The sequence below is a fragment of the Acipenser ruthenus genome, chromosome 15 (assembly GCF_902713425.1).
Source record: "Acipenser ruthenus chromosome 15, fAciRut3.2 maternal haplotype, whole genome shotgun sequence".
NCBI lineage: Eukaryota > Metazoa > Chordata > Actinopteri > Acipenseriformes > Acipenseridae > Acipenser > Acipenser ruthenus.
The window spans coordinates 13,736,316-13,762,610 of NC_081203.1; the positions used below are offsets into that span (position 1 = coordinate 13,736,316).

General features: G+C 42.2%; 2 protein-coding genes across 4 annotated transcripts in view; one reads left to right on the top strand and one right to left on the bottom strand.

Moving 5' to 3' along the window:
* Positions 1–26,295, top strand: part of LOC117422289 (astrotactin-2-like) — a 643,010-nt gene that overhangs the window by 420,699 nt on the left and 196,016 nt on the right. For both annotated transcript variants that reach the window (XR_009307362.1, XM_058987183.1), the window contains exons 13-15: positions 88–212; positions 1,176–1,280; positions 7,307–7,486. Coding sequence is in view for 1 of the 2 variants with exons in the window: in XM_058987183.1 (XP_058843166.1) it covers positions 88–212; positions 1,176–1,280; positions 7,307–7,486 (410 nt within the window). In the remaining variant the exon portion in view is untranslated. The remainder of the gene's footprint in view (positions 1–87; positions 213–1,175; positions 1,281–7,306; positions 7,487–26,295) is intronic.
* LOC117422290 (E3 ubiquitin-protein ligase TRIM32-like) lies at positions 9,284–13,731 on the bottom strand. 2 transcript variants are annotated; one of them, XM_034037102.3, is made up of 2 exons: positions 13,544–13,731; positions 9,284–12,889 (listed from the first exon to the last, which is right to left on the bottom strand). In XM_034037102.3, exon 2 carries the CDS (start codon positions 12,868–12,870, stop codon positions 10,924–10,926), a length of 1,947 nt encoding a protein of 648 aa, XP_033892993.1. In that variant the 5' UTR covers positions 12,871–12,889; positions 13,544–13,731; the 3' UTR covers positions 9,284–10,923. The 2 variants fall into 2 exon arrangements, with proteins under 2 accessions (XP_033892993.1, XP_033892994.1); XM_034037103.3 differs by having other exon boundaries at positions 9,285–12,889; positions 13,576–13,728.

The following is a 26,295-nucleotide window of genomic DNA, read 5'->3' on the forward strand; positions in this document are numbered from 1 at the left end:
GGTTACTGCTGCAGCAGTATATCATCCATCCTGGCTCTGCTGCCTTCACCACAGAGTAATGCGTGCCGTCTTGTCCCTCTCTTTTAGGGATAACAACTTTATAAAAGATTTCCCCCAGCTTGCCGATGGGTTAATGGTGATTCCCCTCCCGGTCGAGGAGCAGTGTCGAGGGATTCTCTCAGAGCCGTTACCCAACCTGCCACTCCTGACTGGTAATTGTGTTAGGAATGCCATGTCTGCCTACACCCTTGTTTTGTAGGAATTGTAGCTGACAAAATAATTCACTTCCATTTGCTACATATTCCATACCTTCACTGTACGCATATGTATTAGTTTGTATTTGTGTTGTGTCATTATTGTTTTAATGTATGGTTTAGTGTGTAAAAACACAATGTTTTGTTATTGTTTTACAGCCTGGATGGGGTTAAAATGCCCTATCCAGATAAAATCGTGAGAATGCGTGGTAAACAGCGAGTGATTATTGATAAACTGGCTGTTGACCATGCATGACTGGGGTTGAGGGGTAAACTAAGTATTTGATAACCAGTTAATCCCTCGGCCACTATATAAAAACAAACAGCTTTGGCTGAACGGGGTTCGTGTGTTCAGAGGTGGAACGAGAGTCGAGAGGTAAAGCAAAAGAAACCAGAAAGACAACGCGTGCTACTCGTGCTAGTTTTAGGCTAGCATGATACTTGTTTTTTTCCGTGTCTGTTTGTTTTGTTTTACAAAGTGTTTTGTTTGTTTAAATCTGTGATTTTGTTATTAAACGTGTCCATTCTCCTTCCTGGTGTGACGTCACTCGCAAGCCATCCCTTTCACACCAACACAGACGTAATGACCAGAGAGTGCAGCACATTTAAAAACAGTCCATAATCCCTGGTAATGGGACACCACTACCTCATGTCTATTACAATCAAGCCTGTTTCTTCACAGAACAGGTGCATCCTCCCCATTACTCTCCCCCAATCACCACACACATTTCACCTCAGCAGTGTCTTCTGGGTCAGAGCATGTTACTGGCTGAAAGCATGTCAGTCGACACAGGAAGCAGCTGGTTGGTTAATGACAGGAAAGACGCCAGTGAAGGTGTAGAAACATTGGGATCCAGGCTGCGACTGGCGTCTGAATGGCCAGCCCTTTTTAACAGTGTCTTTTCTGTATTGGTAATGCAGGAGAAGCCAAGCACAGTGAAGCTATGGGATATCCCATGGTGCAACAGTGGAGAGTCCGCAGTAACTTGTACAAGGTCAAGCTCAGCGCCATCACGCTGTCAACAGGTAAACACACACAAATAACAGACCCACAATTCTAATAATAACCGGGATGTATTAACTGTAGAAGCAATGCCTGCTTCTAAACACGCACCTGGGACTGCACTTCTGTGTCCCAAACCTTCAAAAAAGATTTTTTGTCTGATGGATTTCTAGCAGTTTATTAAAGATGTCATGTTGATGATGAGCTAAAGAGCCTGGTACTTACACACGATAATAGCGTGCAAACAGGATCAGCAGCATTTTCCATGCACGTGAAGTCCTTGCACTAAGCCATTAGTTTGATTACGCAAAGGCAATTTCATGTGAGTAATCTGATGGAGGTAATGTGCTACTGAGTACCACCCTGCTATATGAACTACAGCAGCCAGTGTTACAGTGTTGGTGGAATGCATGGAGATGGTATGGTATAACTAAGCCTGGGTGTGCTACATTCAGTTTAACTGAACACATTGAAAGTTTCTCAGCAGGTGCAGTAGTATTCTGGAAGTGGAATCACACACCACCTGCATATAGTCACACAATTATACTCCTTTCTTTACTCTTTCCAAATACTGAATGTGTTTCATTTTCTAAAGGTACTATCGACACTTGTCCTCAATTACAATTTAAATGGAGTAAGTAAAATGTTAAACACCTATTTAGAAGTCATTGGTGTCCGGTTACTGAAGTTTATTGTTTATTCATATTTCACAAGCTCAAACCCCTTAAAACCTGCTTGCCCCTCTGTTACAAATACGCTTCTGCTACTACTTGCAGCAATAGGAGGTTATTATACATTACACCTACAAGCTATTTTATAACTCCTGAAGCATAAGGCCGTTGGAATGGTTCCCCAGCCCATCGGACTTGAGGCCCTTGAATTCATTTTTATATGATCGCCTTATTGGACATGAACAAATTACTTGACATTAGCACAGCAATCCTAATGTTTCAGACATTACACCAGACATTCTTGAAATGTACGCCCTAACTGCAATCAGAGAATTACCATCTGCGAGATCAATTAAGGTCCTTAATTGGAACATGTCCTGTAATTATGACTTATGACTTTGTCACATGGTGCATTGCTTCCAAGTCATCTTGTATTAATGAATACATACCTCTGCCTCTCAGCGTGTGAGAGTAATCCAGGATGAATACATACCTCTGCCTCTCAGCGTGTGTGAGAGTATTCCAGGATGAATACATACCTCTGCCTCTCAGCGTGTGTGAGAGTAATCCAGGATGAATACATACCTCTGCCTCTCAGCGTGTGTGAGAGTAATCCAGGATGAATACATACCTCTGCCTCTCAGCGTGTGTGAGAGTAATCCAGGATGAATACATACCTCTGCCTCTCAGTGTGTGTGAGAGTAATCCAGGATGAATACACACCTCTGCCTCTCATCGTGTGTGTGAGTAATCCAGGATGAATACACACCTCTGTCTTTCAGCGTGTGTGAGAGTAATCCAGGATGAATACATACCTCTGCCTCTCAGCGTGTGTGAGAGTAATCCAGGATGAATACATACCTCTGCCTCTCAGCGTGTGAGAGTAATCCAGGATGAATACATACCTCTGCCTCTCAGCGTGTGAGAGTAATCCAGGATGAATACATACCTCTGCCTCTCAGCGTGTGTGAGAGTAATCCAGGATGAATACATACCTCTGCCTCTCAGCGTGTGTGAGAGTAATCCAGGATGAATACATACCTCTGTCTCTCAGCGTGTGTGAGAGTAATCCAGGATGAATACATACCTCTGCCTCTCAGCGTGTGAGAGTAATCCAGGATGAATACATATCTCTGCCTCTCAGCGTGTGAGAGAGTAATCCAGGATGAATACATACCTCTGCCTCTCAGCGTTGTGAGAGAGTAATCCAGGATGAATACATACCTCTGTCTCTCAGCGTGTGAGAGTAATCCAGGATGAATACATACCTCTGCCTCTCAGCGTGTGAGAGTAATCCAGGATGAATACATACCTCTGCCTCTCAGCGTGTGAGAGTAATCCAGGATGAATACATACCTCTGTCTCTCAGCGTGTGTGAGAGTAATCCAGGATGAATACATACCTCTGCCTCTCAGCGTTTGTGAGAGTAATCCAGGATGAATACATACCTCTTTCTCTCAGCGTGTGTGAGAGTAATCCAGGATGAATACATACCTCTGCCTCTCAGCGTGTGTGAGAGTAATCCAGGATGAATACATACCTCTGTCTCTCAGCGTGTGTGAGAGTAATCCAGGATGAATACATACCTCTGTCTCTCAGCGTGTGTGAGAGTAATCCAGGATGAATACATACCTCTGCCTCTCAGCGTTTGTGAGAGTAATCCAGGATGAATACATACCTCTTTCTCTCAGCGTGTGTGAGAGTAATCCAGGATGAATACATACCTCTGCCTCTCAGCGTGTGTGAGAGTAATCCAGGATGAATACACACCTCTGCCTCTCATCGTGTGTGAGAGTAATCCAGGATGAATACACACCTCTGTCTCTCAGCATGTGAGAGTAATCCAGGATGAATACATACCTCTGTCTCTCAGCGTTTGTGAGAGTAATCCAGGATGAATACATACCTCTGCCTCTCAGCGTGTGTGAGAGTAATCCAGGATGAATACATACCTCTGCCTCTCAGCGTGTGTGAGAGTAATCCAGGATGAATACATACCTCTGCCTCTCAGTGTGTGTGAGAGTAATCCAGGATGAATACACACCTCTGCCTCTCATCGTGTGTGTGAGTAATCCAGGATGAATACACACCTCTGTCTTTCAGCGTGTGTGAGAGTAATCCAGGATGAATACATACCTCTGCCTCTCAGCGTGTGTGAGAGTAATCCAGGATGAATACATACCTCTGCCTCTCAGCGTGTGAGAGTAATCCAGGATGAATACATACCTCTGCCTCTCAGCGTGTGAGAGTAATCCAGGATGAATACATACCTCTGCCTCTCAGCGTGTGTGAGAGTAATCCAGGATGAATACATACCTCTGCCTCTCAGCGTGTGTGAGAGTAATCCAGGATGAATACATACCTCTGTCTCTCAGCGTGTGTGAGAGTAATCCAGGATGAATACATACCTCTGCCTCTCAGCGTGTGAGAGTAATCCAGGATGAATACATATCTCTGCCTCTCAGCGTGTGAGAGAGTAATCCAGGATGAATACATACCTCTGTCTCTCAGCGTGTGAGAGAGTAATCCAGGATGAATACATACCTCTGTCTCTCAGCGTGTGAGAGTAATCCAGGATGAATACATACCTCTGCCTCTCAGCGTGTGAGAGTAATCCAGGATGAATACATACCTCTGCCTCTCAGCGTGTGAGAGTAATCCAGGATGAATACATACCTCTGTCTCTCAGCGTGTGTGAGAGTAATCCAGGATGAATACATACCTCTGTCTCTCAGCGTGTGTGAGAGTAATCCAGGATGAATACATACCTCTGTCTCTCAGCGTGTGTGAGAGTAATCCAGGATGAATACATACCTCTGCCTCTCAGCGTTTGTGAGAGTAATCCAGGATGAATACATACCTCTTTCTCTCAGCGTGTGTGAGAGTAATCCAGGATGAATACATACCTCTGCCTCTCAGCGTGTGTGAGAGTAATCCAGGATGAATACATACCTCTGTCTCTCAGCGTGTGTGAGAGTAATCCAGGATGAATACATACCTCTGTCTCTCAGCGTGTGTGAGAGTAATCCAGGATGAATACATACCTCTGCCTCTCAGCGTTTGTGAGAGTAATCCAGGATGAATACATACCTCTTTCTCTCAGCGTGTGTGAGAGTAATCCAGGATGAATACACACCTCTGCCTCTCATCGTGTGTGAGAGTAATCCAGGATGAATACACACCTCTGCCTCTCATCGTGTGTGAGAGTAATCCAGGATGAATACACACCTCTGTCTCTCAGCATGTGAGAGTAATCCAGGATGAATACATACCTCTGTCTCTCAGCGTTTGTGAGAGTAATCCAGGATGAATACATACCTCTGTCTCTCAGCGTGTGTGAGAGTAATCCAGGATGAATACATACCTCTGCCTCTCAGCGTGTGTGAGAGTAATCCAGGATGAATACACACCTCTGCCTCTCATCGTGTGTGAGAGTAATCCAGGATGAATACACACCTCTGTCTCTCAGCATGTGAGAGTAATCCAGGATGAATACATACCTCTGTCTCTCAGCGTTTGTGAGAGTAATCCAGGATGAATACATACCTCTGTCTCTCAGCGTGTGTGAGAGTAATCCAGGATGAATACATACCTCTGCCTCTCAGCGTGTGTGAGAGTAATCCAGGATGAATACATACCTCTGTCTCTCAGCGTGTGTGAGAGTAATCCAGGATGAATACATACCTCTGTCTCTCAGCGTGTGTGAGAGTAATCCAGGATGAATACATACCTCTGCCTCTCAGCGTTTGTGAGAGTAATCCAGGATGAATACATACCTCTTTCTCTCAGCGTTTGTGAGAGTAATCCAGGATGAATACATACCTCTGCCTCTCAGCGTGTGTGAGAGTAATCCAGGATGAATACACACCTCTGCCTCTCATCGTGTGTGAGAGTAATCCAGGATGAATACACACCTCTGTCTCTCAGCATGTGAGAGTAATCCAGGATGAATACATACCTCTGTCTCTCAGCGTTTGTGAGAGTAATCCAGGATGAATACATACCTCTGTCTCTCAGCGTGTGTGAGAGTAATCCAGGATGAATACATACCTCTTTCTCTCAGCGTGTGTGAGAGTAATCTAGGATGAATACATACCTCTGCCTCTCAGCGTGTGAGAGTAATCCAGGATGAATACATACCTCTGCCTCTCAGCGTGTGTGAGAGTAATCCAGGATGAATACATATCTCTGCCTCTCAGCGTGTGTGAGAGTAATCCAGGATGAATACACACCTCTGTCTCTCAGCGTGTGTGAGAGTAATCCAGGATGAATACACACCTCTGTCTCTCAGCGTGTGAGAGTAATCCAGGATGAATACATACCTCTGCCTCTCAGCGTGTGTGAGAGTAATCCAGGATCACTGCATCTCCTTGCACACCCTAGAAGAGGCTATTCCAGATCTGCTCTAGAAAAAAAACAAAAAACCTCTGGCTTTTCTGTTCCGTATCATTGTTATTGCTGTGTTACTTGTTTGACAATGTGGGCAATAATCCTGACACTATCAGTGCACTAGAGCAGACATTTTGAAAAGAGCTTTGTAAAAAGTTGTAAGGGTGGTCACAATGAAAAGAAAAATGACAGGTCCGTTATTTAAACAGTTGTAGCAGTACATGGGGACGTGTAACGCTATATTTTTTGGAACCCTGCTACTATTTAAGGTGGTATTGCTAGAGGATGGCTGAAAGGCCTGCTGCTAATAGATATATTGTTACTCTTAGCTTTAGCTGAATGAGATTTCATAAGTCTGCTAATGCCATTATCAATGAACCCAGCATTACTTATAATTGAAAGTAGTGTCAAATCACATTTTAAGTTATTTTTAATATTTGCAATCTTTCTCAGTATCCGCCCCCCTCCCCCCGTAGTTATAAATGCTGCTGCTGAAGTATTAAATAATTATATCAAGAGAATTATTTCTCATTATCCAGTTTCAATGATTCACCTGGTAACACACTGTTATAATATTTAGTTTAATGAGTGCTATCCAAGGTATTAAAATCAGTTTCTTAACAGCACTGGCAGTGTTACGTAGTTTGAAGATCTTTTGGCGCTTTGCTTGATTTGTATACTTCAATTTGGAACATGCAGATATTTAAACGACTAGAAATGTCTTGTATGGATTCACTTCCTGTGCTCTTGTTCAGTTTCAGGAAATGATTCGATACCAGGAAGAAACCGGTAGATTTTTATTATACATTTTTTAAAATCAACACCTGTATCCTCAATTAAAATATAACCAACATGTAGGCACCAAAGCTCTGCAACATAAGAAAAAGGATTTTAAACACACCTGTGACATGAACTACGAAGTGAACCTCTTCAAATAAGCAGTGCTTTTCTAGGGTAGCATGTAAGAGTGTTCCACGTGTCTCTCCCAGGATTCTCTAAAGTGCTGAAGGTGCTAAACGTGGAGAGCAGTCGAGAGGAGCTGCTGGCACTCATCCAGCAGCACGGCACACACTACATTGCTGAGGCCCTGTATGGCTCCGAGCTCACCTGCACCATATACTTTCCCAGCAAGAAGGTCCAGCAGCAGCTCTGGCTCCAGTACCAGAAAGGTAAGCACAGCCAATGGCTGAAATGACTTTGACATCCATGCAGTATGGTATCTATTACCATGAATGCAGACAAGACCTTGCATAGTGGTTAAGGCACTTGTTTCTGGTGTGTGGTCTCTGGTTTGCTCCCAGCCCTCTGCCCTGTTACATGGGTAGTATGTGGTCCAATCCTATATGTTGCCATTGCTGGCTGTGCTTAGAGGTTCTTCTTTGGTTTCTCCTGGTTAATTCACGGGTATTAAAATGGTGTGCCAATGGGGTTTTCCAAACCCTTCTTTCTCTAAGGAGTTTACTTGTGTATGCCAATTACAGGCCAGCCTGTAGAGGCTATTATCTAAAACACATGTCAGACCATTTGGGCTTAACTGATAATACCCACATAGAGCACAAGCTTGACGTTGGTATGGACTAGTGCATAGCAGATTGTAAACTTCATGTGCCAGTGGTTTCCTTAAGAGTAATTCATTTCAGAGGGGAGATTGGGTATAGTATATACAGATGTCTGAAATCGCAGATCAATGCACAAGGTAGAATATTGTAGATCTAGCTCTGTGTGACCTACTAAAATTGAGCACAAGTACTAATGTGATGAATCGGCTTATTCACGCACTGTGGGTTATAAATCAGATGGAAGCACTTGAAGGGTGTGTTCAGAACTCCATCATGTATCCATATCATGCTCCCTCCTGCAATGCTGCTTGTCTTCTTTCCCTCAAAAGCCACTCATTATAATCACAGCACTAACATTGTTGCAGGGGGCATATGGATTTTTTTCAAACCACACCCTCAAGGTTTCTGAACTACCAACTAATCGTTGAGCTCTCCAAACTCCTCTCTTTATCCCTCTGTCAGTCGTGTGCTCTGTAAGTACATGCAGCCTCGGAACTGAATCCACAGCAGCCTTGTCCACAACTGAATGAAATGAATACCAGGATCGCCGGGGGCAGAGTTGTGTTTTTCCTTGGATGGGTGAAAAACCGTAGTTTGAGGGATTATTTGTACATGTCATTTATTACCTGTTATGTATCCCTGTTTACTGAATCTGTGAAACACAACCATGTATACACATGCAGCTGGTGCTTCTCAGTTTCAGACAGTGACTCACATATAGGTGATGCAGCTTTTGCAGTACATAGCTGTACAGTGACACAGTCCTGTAATTACTGAATACATTCACATAGCTGTACAGTGACACAGTCCTGTCACCGCTGAATACATTCACACAGCTGTACAGTGACACAGTCCTGTAATTACTGAATACATTCACATAGCTGTACAGTGACACAGTCCTGTCACCGCTGAATGCATTCACATAGCTGTACAGTGACACAGTCCTGTCACCGCTGAATACATTCACATAGCTGTACAGTGACACAGTCCTGTCACCGCTGAATACATTCACACAGCTGTACAGTGACACAGTCCTGTCACCGCTGAATACATTCACATAGCTGTACAGTGACACAGTCCTGTCACCGCTGAATACATTCACATAGCTGTACAGTGACACAGTCCTGTCACCGCTGAATACATTCACATAGCTGTACAGTGACACAGACCTGTCACCGCTGAATACATTCACACAGCTGTACAGTGACACAGTCCTGTAATTACTGAATACACTCACATAGCTGTACAGTGACACAGTCCTGTCACCGCTGAATACATTCACATAGCTGTACAGCGACACAGTCCTGTCACCGCTGAATACATTAACATAGCTGTACAGTGACACCATCCTGTCACCGCTGAATACATTCAATCTGTAAATCGTACTAGCTGGAATCTGATTTAACTGCAGTGTCTACACTGTAATATTACTCCTGGGTGAATACACGCTACATTTTACCACATGGCTCAGCTCTGCACTTCATCCATTTAACCCATTAAGTGCCATTGTCCTCGTTTGAGGACAGGCTACTTTGTAATATTTTGGATCATTTTTAACTGGCATCTATCTGTTATTTGAATGTTCTCTTTGACTATATTGTTATAACTTACTCTAATTTTAGTAACTGCACAAGTGTAGTGTAACTTAATTTTTCAAACGCTTTTACAACACCTCAATATAAAATAAGCAACCTCCCTACAGTGATGCTGAAGCTCAGTTTTCTATGTGTGGCACTTTGTAGGTGGAGTGACATTTCTCTGGTCTTTTCGCAATACTGTTGCATGTGCAATTCTGTGTTGAGCTGTGTCCCTGTTTTAGGGGGCATCTACGTCATTATAATTCAGTTTAAGAAAGACAGGGACGATTTTTATTATTTTGGAGCATGAACTTTTTTTCAGGGGTGCTTTTCACAACAGATTTTTAGTGATAGTGCCTGGCTACAGGTTTAATTGGTTCAATCAGGGTCTTGTTGGAACAAACACTTGGACTAGAATGACCTTTGTTGTCCACCGTGTCCAGAACAAATGACATGTGTTGATATAATGCAGAAATGCCTGATCCCACTGTATTAATTTGTCACAGCACTAACATGTACCATTACACTATACAGTAGATGCCCTCATTGTGACTAGCTCCCCATCAGCACTAGCAAACAGCACCTATTGGCTACTTCAGAGGTAAAGCAGGCTTGAAATCAACACGGCTTTCTGTAGTCTCAGATTTATTGCACTCAAAAGGTATCAAACAATCCACACAAGTCAGGATGTAAAAGACACACAAACGGTTGAGAATACAGACACTTCAATGCCACATTTGGTGCTATGCAAACTACATGTATAAATGCATGGGGAACGTTACTGCAGTGATTACATGACTAGTTCATTTTAAAAGGTCACTGGCTGCCTAAGCTGGTGTGTGTGTTTTTTTTTTTTTAATGTTTCAATAATAAAATATGCCATAAATCAACTGCCATTTCAATGATTGACCTTGTAATGTTCTTTTTAGTATGCCACTGTAGACTGTCATTATATTATTCTAATGATACCCTACAGCCACTAACCCCCGGAATTAACTTCTGTACAACGACTCACTGGCAGTCTTTTTTTCTTTTTCTGAAGTTAACCAGGCAGTACGCAACCTGGCAGGAGTCACATGTTGTGCATCCTTTAATACAGTGCTTACAGCTTCGACTTTAACTTTCAGGGACCCTCACGCACTTCATGAAAAAACACAGCATCCTGGTTGCAATATTTGAATTATGTATAATTAGTACAATATCTGAATGATGTATAATTAGTTAGGCTCTGATTCTTTATTTCAAAACAAGCACGAGTAACCCATAGAAAAGCAAAACAAAAACAAAAAAATATGCCAACCTAAAATATGACCATAAAGGGGTGGCCTTTTTTTTTTTGACTTATACTTTTATTAACACCAATATTTAGCTTGCTGTACTAAAATATAGTAGCAGAGGTTCCTGAATTTCCTATATGAAAGGAAACAGAAAAACAGATGTTATTGCAAAACACCATCTGGGGTTCTAGTCCTAGTCTGTACAAGACTGTCTTCTTGGGTGATAATTATACACTTTTACACAGTGGTCCCAGCAATCCAACACCAACAGCTGGCCTTTAGGAGTTATGGCCAGACCAACAGGACACGTTAGCCCTTCTTGGATCAAGACACTGAAACTCCCTTCTTTGGGAAAGTGCAAAATCTCTTTACGACCGCTGTCTGCGACCAGTAGATCTCCCCTGGAATCCACACACATTCCAGCGATGCAGCGGAAGTCCTCGTTTTCTGAGAAGAAATGGCTCAGTTGTTTGCCCAGTTGTCCATCAGTACCCACAGACCCAATGGAAAAGCCCCCTTCCAGCTGATGCTCGTTGTGCCTGTTCTCAATGTTTAATCCCAGACCCTGAGTGAAATACACAGTCCCGCTGCTGTCACAGGTAACAAACTTGGGGCGGACAGCTGAACACAGCCTGCTATAGTTCACAACCCCCACACTGCGATCCACAGAGAGACTCCACAACTTACCCCCTTCCACGTCTGTGACCACAAACTGTCCTGAAGGCATTGCTGCAATGCCCCACGGTTTAATCAGCTGATTCTTGTGGCATGCTACACAGTGGCCGTCGGGTGTGTATACCTTCACTGAATTGTCATAGTTATCTGTGACGCCGATCAGTCCCTGATTGTTAATGGCTATAGACAGTGGTATCAAATTCGGAAGATCTGCCCCAAGAAAACTGAGAACAAAATTGTCAATGCTGCTCGGGCTTCGTCGGATTTCTTTTTGGAAGCCCTTCCGATTGAAAATCTGAATTCTGTAGTTTCCACGATCAGCCACGAGCACCTCCCCTTGCATTGTAACACACAAGCTAACAGGGAGATTAAACATACCAGGCAGATTGCCTTTGCAGCCCATTTTCTTAATGAACTGGCACTGCTGTGATCCAGAAGCTCCCGGCTCCACAAGCTTTGGTTTGAAGCTGGGCGATGCTGTCAAAGAGCACGCTTTTTCAGCCACCATGTCAACATCTCGATACAAACTGAATGAAGATTCTGCCTGTTCCTGGTAATCCTCTTCCGTGTTCACAGTGACCTGGTTTCTTCTGACCTGTCCCACACCCAGAGGCTCCAGGTGTTCAGCTTGGACCAGTTCAGGCTCCTGCAGCTTCAGAAGCACAGGAAGGTTGCACTTCAAATCCAGTTCCTCCTCATCAACGGCCTCTTCCAGCAGAGCAAGATCTGCCTGCTTTATTTTCATGGTGAGATAGTCACATCTCGATACCAACTGGACTTCCGCCAGGTTTAAAAGATAGGTCTGTTCCTCGAGAACCTGGTTGTTGAGTTTTTCGATTTCTGACAAGGAACTGGAAAAAGCCATGCGAGACTTTGTCAGCTCGTCCTGTAATCCAAGCTCAGCTTTAGCATAGTCCTGCTGCACGGATTTGTACTTTAACCTCAGTTTTCTGAAGACTCCATCCAGAGCAGATTTCTTCTTCTGTATATCCTGCATCATCTGCCGCAAAGCAGAGAGCTTCTCCCCCACGTCTCTCCTGCGATGCTCGGCCGCAGCGTGGATGGCAAGTACAGGGTGGCCTTGCTGCTCGTGCCCCTCAGTTTTGCAGGCATCACACAGCACCAGTCTGCACACCTGGCAGTACTGCTTTGGTAGTCTGTTCCTGCACACTTTGCACATCAAACACATTGTTGCACTTGAGCTTGCAGAGTCAATGATTTTAAGGACAGTCAAATTGTCAGCAAGCTGCGAGATGTTACTCATCCTGGACACTTTGCTGCAGAAGGGGCAGCGCACTCCGTTGATGGTGCTTGCAAGCAGCTTCTCCAGGCATTGCCTGCACACAGTATGCCCACACTGCAGGAGTTTGGGTCGTAACTGGTCCTGATTGAAAGTCTCCATGCAGATTGAGCATTCCAGGACCTCCCTGATGATATCTGGGTCAAGGATTGCTGCAGTGGCCATGGTTGTACAGCACAACTCCCTGAAAGATTAAAAAAAGAGTTTACAAAATGATGATTCCCTTTCAAACAGTATCAAATGGCTTTAAACACTCACAGAAATTGTATGAGGCTTAATCTGACTGTTCATCTGTCTCAGTTTGGATTAATTAATGAAGCCATTTAAAAATGAACAAATCACCCTAAACCACGTGCCTCGCATATTCTAGGTGACGTTATTAGATATATTTAAAGTGTAAAGCACAGTCAATGAGTGACACGTTTTAGCAGAAACTTCAAATGTTGTTTTAAACATTAAAACATTAGCACTTAAAAAATGAAAGTAAAAATAATACTAAACAATTAGCCAAGAAAATTACCAAACGACATTTTCAAACAAGCTGGGTCGTCAATGCTGACAAGCCGATTATTTTCATCTGTGGATAAAGCACGCTTATTTCAAACACTTTCATTTTTTAGTTGTCCATCGAAATCATAACTGTGTGCATGACGTACAAAACAGAACTAGAAGACACTAACACTGGCACTGCGTCACTGTCTAAGGCCTCCCCTCGCACAACCAGCTCTGCTGGGAAAACACACACTTTCTGATATCAAACGCTGTTATTTATTTTTGCAAACAAACAATGCGGCTTCCGTGTTTAATGACAGTCGGCTATGTTTTCTGAGATTCTTACCAGCACTGCACTTCAATGTCAAATTCACTCACCAGGCCCTTCTCGCGTCCCTTTTCTGCAAGGAAATACTGCAGCTGCAACCGTGACGTCCGTGATCCTAAAACCCCGCCTTTCCCGTGATTTTATTGGCTTTTCTGGGCGCTGCGACCTGTTCCTGTAGCTCGTTGGTAATTTTTTTTACATCAATCAAACTGGACCACTCGGTTATCACGTGTGTACACTGAGGCGTTCATGGGATCTGCAGTTTCAAGATACGGGTATGCTGGTATTTGAAGGCGAATCTTCAATTGACAACTTGGAATTTCTTGCACGTTTATTTATTTCCAAATTGACATTGACATATCAAATATTTAAAAGAAGAAAAAAAAAACATAAAAACATTGATAATAATTTTAAATAGAACTGTGAGGGTTTGGTGCATTCACTGAACTTGGGCATGGCCCATGGGACACTGGTTACAATGCCAACGTCATGAGACACTGGTTATATCGCCATCTCTTGTTAAAAAAATACAATAAATAAATACAAATATCTTTCTGTCTAGCTATCTATTTATCTATCTAAGAAGAAGAAGAAGAAATAATGTGCATAGTACCTTGTTAATTTATAGGCTGCGATACAGTCTTTGCATTTGTTCAGGTTTGTTTAATTGTTTGTCTCAGTTCTAATTTGTATAGATTTAGGGTTCATTTTTCAGCGCTGGCATAGTCCTTGGTTTTATTTCCACTGGTATCCTTCCTCACAAAAAAATGCCTACCTAATACTTCTGATGTTTATAGAAATGAGCAGTTCTGGTTTTGGCCACAAGGGGTCTCTGTAGCCTAAAAAATGTGCTGGTTGAGCAATATGGAATTATTACAATTATTATAAGCGTAGCAACGGTTTGCTTTCTGTTTTGTTTTCATAAACAGTGTAGAACTAGTTAATATGCAGTCTTGCATACTGTAGAAAGCTGTTCAGCTACCAAACGCAGAACAATACTACGAGTTTGATTAGGAATGTTTTGGCAGTGAATATGTCGTGCAAGAAGCCATGACTGGTTATACTCCCAATGCAATGGTGCCATTCTCAGATATCAATATAGGTGTTATTCAACAGTAACATTCATATTTTACTTCAGTATTTGACAGTAATGTCCTTTTAAAAAAAAGAACGCAAAATAAATATCAAATTTTAAAAAATACCACACGTTTTAACTTAGCTTTTTTTTTTTTTTTTTTTTTTTTTTAACCAGAGGACAATTATACACAATAATGCTAGACTAGAACCCTTATTGAGCTAATTTCCTAATCATAACCCATCAGACATTACAAGCTAATTCTGTTTTATAAAGTTTGACTTATCAAGTACATGCTGCTGACTTCAGAGTTTTCCTGATGAAGTAGGTGTTTCCCATTCTGTCACTGTGAGGCGTTATATGTCTGGGGGTTTATGGTCACAGAGCAGGCATGACTTACTGGGAAACTACTGATTTGTCAGGGAATATTTCTTAACTATTTGATGCTAACCAACACAGACCACCCAAGTGGACCCGCAAATTGACATTAAATCCGCGGCAGTCATTCTAAATCCTGCAAAATAAAACTGATAAGATCACTGTGTGGGTGATGTAAAAAAAACTGAAGCTTGTCATATTCAACATATGATTGTATGTACAGTCCATTCATTGATGGGTTCTTAATTCAAGCTGCAAATTATATCATTTAAAATTAACTAATGTAGTTTTCTTTTTATTTTAATAATGTAGATCAGATTAATCACTGTCCAAAATATTCTCAAGGAAGGGGCATACCCCGAAATACTGTGTTACCAAGCCATGGTGCTGATGAGGGTACAGACTGCGTTACCAAGCAACCATGCTGATGAGGGTACAGACTGCGTTACCAAGCCATAGATCTGATGAGGGTACAGACTGCATTACCAAGCAATGGTGCTGATGAGAGTATAGACTGTGTTACCAAGCAACCATGCTGATGAGGGTACAGACTGCGTTACCAAGCAACCATGCTGATGAGGGTACAGACTGTGTTACCAAGCAACCATGCTGATGATGGTACAGACTGTATTACCAAGCAACCATGCTGATGAGGGTACAGACTGCGTTACCAAGCAACCATGCTGATGAGGGTACAGACTGCGTTACCAAGCAACCATGCTGATGAGGGTACAGACTGCGTTACCAAGCAACCATGCTGATGAGGGTACAGACTGCGTTACCAAGCAACCATGCTGATGAGGGTACAGACTGCGTTACCAAGCAACCATGCTGATGAGGGTACAGACTGCGTTACCAAGCAACCATGCTGATGAGGGTACATACTGCGTTACCAAGCAACCATGCTGATGAGGGTACAGACTGCGTTACCAAGCAACCATGCTGATGAGGGTACAGACTGCGTTACCAAGCAACCATGCTGATGAGGGTACAGACTGCGTTACCAAGCCATAGTGCTGATGAGGGTACAATCTGCGTTACCAAGCAACCATGCTGATGAGGGTACAGACTGCGTTACCAAGCCATAGTGCTGATGAGGGTACAGACTATGTTACCAAGCAACCGTGCTTATGAGGGTACAGACTATGTTACCAAGCAACCGTGCTTATGAGGGTACAGTGTGGAGTAGTGGTTAGGGCTCTGGACTCTTGACCGGAGGGTCGTGGGTTCAATCCCCGGTGGTGGACACTGCTGCTGTACCCTTGAGCAAGGTACTTTACCTAGATTGCTCCAGTAAAAACCCAACTGTATAAATGGGGAATTCTATGTACAAATAATGTGATATCTTGTAACAATTGTAAGTCGTCCTGGATAAGGGCGTCTGCTAAGAAATAAATAATAATAAGAAGAAGAAGACTGCGTTACCAAGCAACCATGCTAATGAGGGTACAGATTGCGTTACCAAACCAAAGTGCTGATTATTATTATTATTTATTTCTTAGCAGACGCCCTTATCCAGGGCGACTTACAATCGTAAGCAAATACATTTCAAGTGTTACAATACAAGTAATACAATAAGAGCAAGAAATACTATAACTTTTGTTCAAGCAAAGTACAAGTATGACAAACCAAAATTCAATAATACAGCAGATAATAGTGATAGTTACATCAGGATATAATTAAATAGTGATAGTTACATCAGGATATGATTAAATACAAAGTACTACAGGTTAAACACTTGGCAGATTATAGTATTCTGAAGTACAGGATTAAATGCAGTAAAATAGGGGGCAGATAAGAGCAAAATAAAGCACATTTACATGAATGGTGATAGTGTCCCAGGATACAAACAGAGGAGTTCTACAGGTGCTGTTTGAAGAGGTGAGTCTTAAGGAGGCGCCGGAATGTGGTCAGGGACTGGGCAGTCCTGACATCTGTAGGAAGGTCATTCCACCACTGCGGAGCAAGGGTGGAGAAGGAGCGGGCTCTGGAGGCAGGGGAGCGTAGCGGAGGTAGAGCTAGTCTTCTAGTGCAGGCGGAGCGGAGAGGTCGAGTGGGGGTGTAGGGAGAGGTGAGGGTCTGGAGGTAGCTGGGTTCAGTCTGGTCAAGGCATCTGTAGGCTAGTACAAGAGTCTTGAACTGGATGCGAGCGGTGATCGGGAGCCAGTGGAGCGAGGGGAGTAGTGGAGTAGCGTGGGCGAAGCGAGGCAGAGAGAACACCAGGCGGGCAGCAGAGTTCTGGATGAGCTGGAGCGGACGGGTGGCGGATGAGGGAGGCCAAATATCTACCTCCATTAATATACATTATTGATGTATAACAGCAGAATTCTTGCCTGTTGGTTTCTAAATATCTTGGTATCCCTTTTTGCAATAGTAGTTAATGGATACTACACAGATTCCTCTATATCTGTGGGATTGCATGTATTTGCTTACAATTATGTATTCAAGATCTTTGGTGAACAAGCAAGAGATCTGACTCTGAGAGGGGTTTATTTATGTGCTGGATTTAGCCAACAGTATAGCATTTGTGAAAGATTTTCAACGTTCATTTATTTGGAAGTGAGTGCTGTAATATGAGTTGTTGGCACTAGATGGCACTAGTAGTTCATAGTTGGCCAGTGTATTTCATATATATAATTTACGTATTTTATAAGTCTTAAAAAACATTATTGATCTACTGTAACACCTGAGGAAAACAGAGGACCTGCCTCCTAAATGTATACTACACAGACGTTCAGAGCATTCTCTCTATTGTAACATCAGGGTGGATATTCAGTTCAAAAGAAGATAATAGTCAATGATCTGGAAATCTTTTCAATGTGTGAAGAATATTAAAGGAGAAGGATTTATCTAAATCTGGCGCATGTGGAATTTCAGTTCTCTATTTTCACATTTTGTAGTGAAGGCAATCAAACTTGTTACACAGTTAGCACATTTCTTAATATTTTAATAAAGTGCTTCAATCGATATCTTCAGGACAGCGCCTCAATTCCAAACTGGGACACCTAATGGCAAATCTACCAGGACTGGTTTATAAAACACAGACAGTATTGGGTCTCTCCCAGGCACAGACTGACAGTAGTGCTTGCAATGGAACGTGAAACAAGCAATGTGATTGGTCGAGCAAGGTTCCAGCTGTCCATATATTGGTTGGATACAGACAGTTGGACCTTTATCACATATTAGAAATCACTGCACTGCCTCACAGAATGTACAGTACCGGTAGCCATCTTGTTTACAGTTACAGAGCTACAGTAGCTATACAACTGAGTGACCAACTACCAGCAAAAACACATTCTAAAAGTAGTAAGTAGACATGCCAATTTGGATGAAGAGCAATTAAATGAACTGGCAGATAGCAAAAAAAATGACCTCAAAATACTAAGGGATTTCTATGGAAATGTAAGACATGCCCAAGGAGAAGACTATAACATTTCAAGCTACATTATTCTCCAAGCTGGAATAAACCACTATCTAAATGAAAACATACTTGGGGAATCTGTCAATATACACACTCACCCCGACTTCATCACTTTAAGTAATGTCTTTTTAGTGGTTTGTAAATGCGACCCCTCTTCGACACAGACCTTGAAAAAGTAATGAAATCTGAGACATCATTGAATACATTTTTTCCTTTTGTCCCTCTGTTCTTCTGAAACATCGTCTTTCACTGAGAGAAGAATTCAGCTTTAGTGTGTAGCTCAAAGTTATAAATGGGACTACTTTTTTGGTCCCTTTATTGGCGTAAGGGTATTTAATAAAAAATAAAAAATAAATTGCCCTAAAAATTATTTCTGCTTTTTTTTTCAAATCCACTGTTATACCTGGATTATAAATACAATAAGGTTCTTTGGGGTGTCCGTATACGTTGAATATACAGACTTCTCGGGGGTTGGAGGCACTCGGCTTCGCCTCGTGCAGCACAATGCCCGAGACATCAAACATGATACACTAGGTCAGGGGTTCTCAATCTGGGGTTCACAGGGATGTCTGAAGGGGGTCGCAAAAGATTTAGAAGATTACATTTCATTTTTTTTTTTTAATTAAAAAATGTTTTTTTTTAATTTTTTTTTTAAATAAATTGCCTTTATGCACATCAACTTACAAAAATAGCACACCCTCCCTATAGTACTATTAATCAGTATGTTCTACTTTCTCCTCCTTCCTTATATCTGTGGGTCCCGCCTATATCTTAATGTAACCAGAAGTTACTTAGTTACAGATGTACTGCCGTTTTTGGAGGTTACGCGCTACACTGTGAAGGGTGAACAGTGAGTCTCTTTAGAATTGGGTCTGATAATGATGTGGTCCTTTCCTTGACATTTCTCACTGATTATTCAGGTAACCATGAAAGAGAGGAGTCAATCAATGAAGCAAAGAAGAGTTCATCTCATAGGAAAACAGAATAAACGGATTGACCGCTTTACAAACACAAGCTTATTTGTGGATGTCTCAGTATTGGCGAACTACATTGTGTAATAATATGGATTTTTGAAAAAGCCTGCTTCTAAGACGGCCAGTGAGGAATGTGAGCACGGAAGTCATGTTTCAAAAATATATTGAGCTGCGGTACATGTGCTGGATCCACTAACCCACAACAGCAGTGTGTTCTTTGTGGTGAAATACTTGCTCATGAAAGTATGAAGCCTTCAAAAATGCACCGTCATTTAGAAACCAAGCATCCTTCCCTGAAGGACAAACCCATTGTTTTTTTCCAGAGGAAGTTAGCGAATCTGAAAAAACAACAGGATGGCATTTTCAAGCACGCAGTGTGAATACTAAAGCTCTCTGTGCGTTCTACATGGTGGATTTAAGGATAGCAAAAAGCAGTAAGCCCCACACCATGGCTGACTCACTCATAGTGCCATGTCCTCTAGCATGGCAACCATTATACTGGGACCTGATTCCGCAAGTAAATTAAATGCTATACCCCTTTCAAACGATTCGGCTGTGCTGCGCATTCATGAAATGGCTGCTGATGTTCGGGAAAGTGAAAAACAGTGAAATTTTGCTGTCCAGCTCGATGAATTGACTGATGTGTCAGGGGCTGCACAGCTCTTAGCTTTTGTAAGATACGCTTGCAACGGATCCGTGCAGGAGGATGTATTGTTTTGTCATCCACTTTCAGGTCGAGCTGCTGGGGAAAGCATTCATGACACTTCTTCTGAGGCAGTTAAAGATGCTGGGCTGGACTGGGAACGGTGCACTGGGGTATGTACTGAGAGTGCAGAGCTATGACGGGAAAGAACAGTGGTCTGGTGACTCGAATTCAGCATGTTGCATGCAGTGCTACTTGCTAAGAATGGTGAACTTCATCAAAGGTCGACCAACTAATGCATGTTTTCTGAGCTTTGCAAAGCAAAAAAAGTATGACAGCTTTCCCGTGGGAAGGTTTTGACACGTTGGTGGAGTCGAGACAAGAAGCAGTGGTTTTTTTGGAGAAACAAAGATTTCCTTATGCTGGACTTCGTCAAGATTCACAGTGGCTTTCAATGCTTGCTTATCTCGCGGATGTGTTTGATCGGCTCAGTGAGCTCAACAGAAGTTTACAGCAGGGTTCTCAACTCACAGCCCGCGGGCCGAATGTGGCCCCAACAACATTTGAATCTGGTGTTCACGTGTACGGGATGGCAGTTTTGAAAGTTTCTCTCTGATGGCAGATTTCATGAGAGAATGAATCTGCCCCTAACCAACACATCATCAGCAAGCGCATAAAAGCTCTGTGTGTTATTCTTCCATGTCGCTTCTTTTGTTTCGGTGGCTCAGTCAAGCGCTGGGAAGCTGAAATGGGAGTCGACCCCTTAGAACCTGGAGGAAGGTCTGCCCTCAGCCACGGATTCCTTGAGGTTTCCCCCTAAAAAATGTAAAATATGTGAGTAGGGTTTTTTCCTTACCTGAGTGCTGAGCGGTTTGTATTTAGTTCTGCGGGGTGCGTGGTCAGGCTGGAGAGGCTGGGCTCTCTCCCCCAGTTTTTCCAGCACCCACGGATGAGGCCGGACAAATGTATCTTTCACTCGGACCCTGGGCACCCATCACAGTCATTAAATCATCTGCATTAAATCATCCGTCCGCTCCAGCTCATCCAGAACTCCGCTGCTCGCCTGGTGTTCTCGCTGCCTCGCTTCTCCCACGCAACTCCACTGCTCCGCTCACTCCACTGGCTCCCGATCACCGCTTGCATCCAGTTCAAGACTCTTGTGCTAGCCTACAGATGCCTTGACCAGACTGCACCCAGCTACCTCCAGACCTTCATTTCTCCCTACACCCCCACTCGACCTCTCCGCTCCTTCTGCACTAGAAGACTGACTCTACCTCCTCTACGCTCCCCTGCCTCCAGAGCCCGCTCCTTCTCCACCCTTGCCCCGCAGTGGTGGAATGACCTTCCTACAGATGTCAGGACTGCCCAGCACCTCCTCAAGACTCACCTCTTCAGACAGCACCTGTAGAACTCCTCTTTTTTTCCCTACGGACACTCTTCCTTAAATGCACTTTACTTGCTCTTATCAGCACCCTATTTTACTTTTAATCCTGTACTTTAGAGTACTGTAATCTGTCAAGTGTTATTTAATCTGTAGTATTTTGTATTTAATTATATCCTGATGTAAGTACCACTGACACTGTTATCTGCTCCGTTACTGAATCGTATTTTGTCATACTTGTACTTGCTAGAACCAAAGTCATTGTATTTATCTTGCTCTTAATTGTATTATTACTTGTACTGTGATTCTTGAAATGTATTTTTGTTTACGACTGTAAGTCGCCCTGGACAAGGGTGTCTGCTAAGAAATAAATAATAATAATAATAATCATTCTTTCATTGCGGATTCTTAAAGCTGAATTACTGCATTAGTCTTTGACTGCCAATGCACCTTTAAAGTGTGTGATTTAAATGTTTTGAAATCATAAATGTGTTTAAAAATGTAGTTGTGTATGTTTAAATTTTACTTGCATGGAAAAAGGGGGTCCCAGACTGAAAAAGTTTAAGAACAACTGCACTAGGTTAAAGAAATATATTTTTCTGATAGTCTAGCATAACCATGGTCATTTCACCTGGAGAGATGTATGATTTATTTTGTTAGCTAGAATTGTTATGCCTTTTTAAAGAGGCTTGCTTAGTTCAATAGTGGCAGAATGGTGGATTCTGAGTGGCTGCATTTAAAAAATATATATTTATCTGAAACATTTGAACCTTTTTTGTTCCATATTTGATCCATGTTTTCTATGAAAACTGAGTTCTTTTGGGTTTATTTATGACTTTGTTGGCTTTTCATGAATGAGTGGGCCATAATATCTTTTTCCTGGTCTTTTTTTCTCTTAATTCTGCAATCCCTCCAGCTCTGGGTTTGAGTTAATGTTCTCTTAATTATACAATCCCTCCAGCTCTGGGTTTGAGTTAATGTTCTCTTAATTATACAATCCCTCCAGCTCTGGGTTTGAGTTAATGTTCTCTTAATTATACAATCCCTCCAGCTCTGGGTTTGAGTTAATGTTCTCTTAATTATACAATCCCTCCAGCTCTTGGTTTGAGTTAATGTTCTCTTAATTATACAATCCCTCCAGCTCTGGGTTTGAGTTAATGTTCTCTTAATTATACAATCCCTCCAGCTCTGGGTTTGAGTTAATGTTCTCTTAATTATACAATCCCTCCAGCTCTGGGTTTGAGTTAATGTTCTCTTAATTCTGCAATCCCTCCAGCTCTGGGTTTGAGTTAATGTTCTCTTAATTCTGCAATCCCTCCAGCTCTGGGTTTGAGTTAATGTTCTCTTAATTCTGCAATCCCTCCAGCTCTGGGTTTGAGTTAATGTTCTCTTAATTCTGCAATCCCTCCAGCTCTGGGTTTGAGTTAATGTTCTCTTAATTCTGCAATCCCTCCAGCTCTGGGTTTGAGTTAATGTTCTCTTAATTCTGCAATCCCTCCAGCTCTGGGTTTGAGTTAATGTTCTCTTAATTATACAATCCCTCCAGCTCTGGGTTTGTTAATGTTCTCTTAATTATACAATCCCTCCAGCTCTGGGTTTGTTAATGTTCTCTTAATTCTGCAATCCCTCCAGCTCTGGGTTTGAGTTAATGTTCTCTTAATTCTGCAATCCCTCCAGCTCTGGGTTTGAGTTAATTTTCTCTTAATTATACAATCCCTCCAGCTCTGGGTTTGAGTTAATGTTCTCTTAATTATACAATCCCTCTAGCTCTGGGTTTGAGTTCATTCTTGGGTAGTGCGAACACAATTTCAACCACACTCAGTAGAATGGAGTGACCTTTACTTCCTGAAAGGTCAACATCTGTGTGAAGGGAAGCCCTTTCTATTTAACAGTTGCAGGGTGCCGGGGTGTACCACACACCAAAATGATTTTGGAAATTGATTTCCCATGAAGGTCTGTTATTGTTATTGCTCAAAGGTCACAGGGGTAAAGGATCAGTGCTGAAGAACACATGCACTGTACTGTGCCTAACCATAGACACTCCATATTCCATTTCTGTGAGGCTTACATTTTATACAAGTTCGGACATTTAATTATACTATAATTACCCCCGCTTGTTATCTGAGAAACAGAATTATACTTAGTATTTTCCTCTGTGATGTATTTGCCATTCCAAGAAAGCAGTGCCTTTGGTGTTAACATTGACATACCTCGTTTCAACATTCCTTTGTCTTTCTGTTAATAAGATCACTTTGTCTGCAGAAAATGAATAAGAGATACGATCCAGACCTGCTTATGTCAATAGAAGAAATGCAGGTTGTATTTCAAAAATGATCCGAACAACACAAACTTTCAAAGCAAACAAAAAAAAAAACAGAATAAATGGCAGAATATGATCCAGTGGTATCTCCACACATTGATCAAAGCAGCTCGCTCTGGTTACACCACACCAAGGGTACAGGGACAATGTGCTGCCCATTTGCATTTAAAACAAAGTGTCTTTTTTTTTTAGATAAAAGGTTGATGAATTTGATATTCTAAGGCATTTGGCTGATAAATGAAAAAAATTGACTTTACTGAAACGTTCAACAGGTGACTGTTGTTTCAATATCGTTAATTGTCTTTAGTGATTCTTATTTTAGTGTCAAACTGATAAAAACTGATAAAACATCCTACAAATATAACATACAACTGCTGCTTATCAGGGCAGTACCTTTTAACAGTTATATATATATCACTATAAAATCCCTGATAAAAAACACATTTTGGGGGTAATCATGTAACCCTAATTATGCATCAATTGCCAAGCCATTTTGACTTGTAAGTGGGGTTGTGCTTTTCAGTTCAGTGTACTGTACGTGTTTATTTGGTAAGCTTCTGGTAGTTCGTATTTTTCCAGTTTTGGTTCCATTAGTTTAGACCTGTCATACAACAAACTAGGTCTGGTGACAAACCAAGGGAGTTCATCTAAAGGTGTCAATTTCTGTACAAAATTTAGCATTCCTCAAGGCGTGCAGCCTTAAATGTGTGGGTTTGTGTGAGGCTGAAGATAATTCGGATCATTTCATTGACGTGGTGTGTTGTTCTTTCTTAATGAAAGCTAAGACAGTTGGAAATGAATTGGGGGATTTGTGAACTTTGCTCATGTTTTTCTGTTGTTGTTGTTGTTGTTGTTGTTGTTGTTGTTGTTGTTGTTGTTGTTGTTGTTGTTGTTGTTGTTGTTGTTGTTGTCGTCCATGACAGGTAGACAGGTAGTTTGGCAGACAGTATGGGCAGGACTATTCTCCCTCCAGGGCTTTCTGGTGAGACCTCAATATCAGATCCAGTTGTACATGAAACAGAGCATGTTAAAGCATGCAGGTTGAATTAGGTCCTCATTTAGTTTGGTGAGTTAGAACAGCAAATGAAGATGGCTATTTTGGTTGGCAGGGCAGCTGCAAATAAAAGAGCCTGATTGAATGCAGTGTTTTATTTTGAAAATGCTGTTGCAGGTACTTGGTGTCAAGTGGGCTTGTTATTTAAGGTTGTGTTGTGTGTGTGTGTGTGTGTGTGTATGTGTGTGTGTGAGTGTGTAATTGTGTGTGTGTGTGTGTGTTTACTTGGGTGTGTGTGTGTCTGTGTGTGCGTGAGTGTGTGCGTGTGTGTGTGTGTGTGTGTGTGTGTGTACATTAGGAGTGTTTTTTTATGCAAATTCATATTAGGATATGCACAAATAATACTTGGGTGTGTGTGTGTGTGTGTGTGTACTTGGGTGTGTGTGTGTGTGTGTGTGTGTGTACTTGTGTGTGTGTGTGTGTGTGTGTGTGTGTGTGTACTTGGGTGTGGGTGTGTGTGTGTGTGTTTGTGTGTGTTGTGTGTGTGTGTGTGTGTGTGTGTGTGTGTGTACTTGTGTGTGTGTGTGTGTGTGTGTGTGTGTGTGTGCGTGCGTGCGTGCGTGCGTGTTCTTTAATACAAATTCATATTAGGATATGCACAAATAATGGTCTTCTTCCTAATATTAGTAATGGCCGAATAGTGTCTTTCATTTTTACGAATATTAGGGAGTATTCGTTGCAAACAAAGTGTTTGAAATCAATGAGAATTGGTCTCTCATTTCAACCACGCCTCCCTCTGCGGTCTGTGACACTGGCAGCCAATCGGTGTGGGGAAGAAGGGTGGAGAGTCAGTAAAGTGGAATTGTGCTTAAATTTGTTTCACTGTGTCAAGAAAAAAGACTTGTGTTGTCATAATTTAAAAACTTTTTTTTTGGAGGGGGTAGGAATTTTGAAGTTTTTTTAAACGTTGTGAAAATATAATTGAATAGCTTAGCAAGACGATTGTCTCTGTGTATCATGCACGGTTGCAGCACTAGGCTCCAGTTAGGAGCTGCACTGCAGGCTGTGTGAAAGAGGAAAACGCTGTCTCACTGAGGGGTGGGATTTTAGAAAAGTGTTTATTCGATTTTAAAAAACTTTTTGTGTGTGTGTTTGTTTAATACAGTTCTGGTGGCTCTGTGACTGCCTGTGTTTAGAGCGTGCAGTCTCTCCATGTGTTTAGAGCGTGCAGTCTCTCCATGTGTTTAGAGCTTGTAGTCACTCCATGTGTTTAGAGCGTGCAGTCTCTCCGTGTGTTTAGAGCTTGCAGTCTCTCCATGTGTTTAGAGCGTGCAGTCTCTCCATGTGTTTAGAGCTTGCAGTCTCTCCATGTGTTTAGAGCTTGCAGTCTCTCCGTGTGTTTAGAGCTTGCAGTCTCTCCGTGTGTTTAGAGCTTGCAGTCTCTCCGTGTGTTTAGAGCTTGCAGTCTCTCCGTGTGTTTAGAGCTTGCAGTCTCTCCATGTGTTTAGAGCTTGCAGTCTCTCCATGTGTTTAGAGCTTCCAGTCTCTCCATGTGTTTAGAGCTTGCAGTCTCTCCATGTGTTT

Coding starts and splice junctions, on each gene's coding strand:
- LOC117422290 (XM_034037102.3), bottom strand. CDS start 12,870: ATGGCCACTGCAGCAATCCTTGACCCAGATATCATCAGGGAGGTCCTG.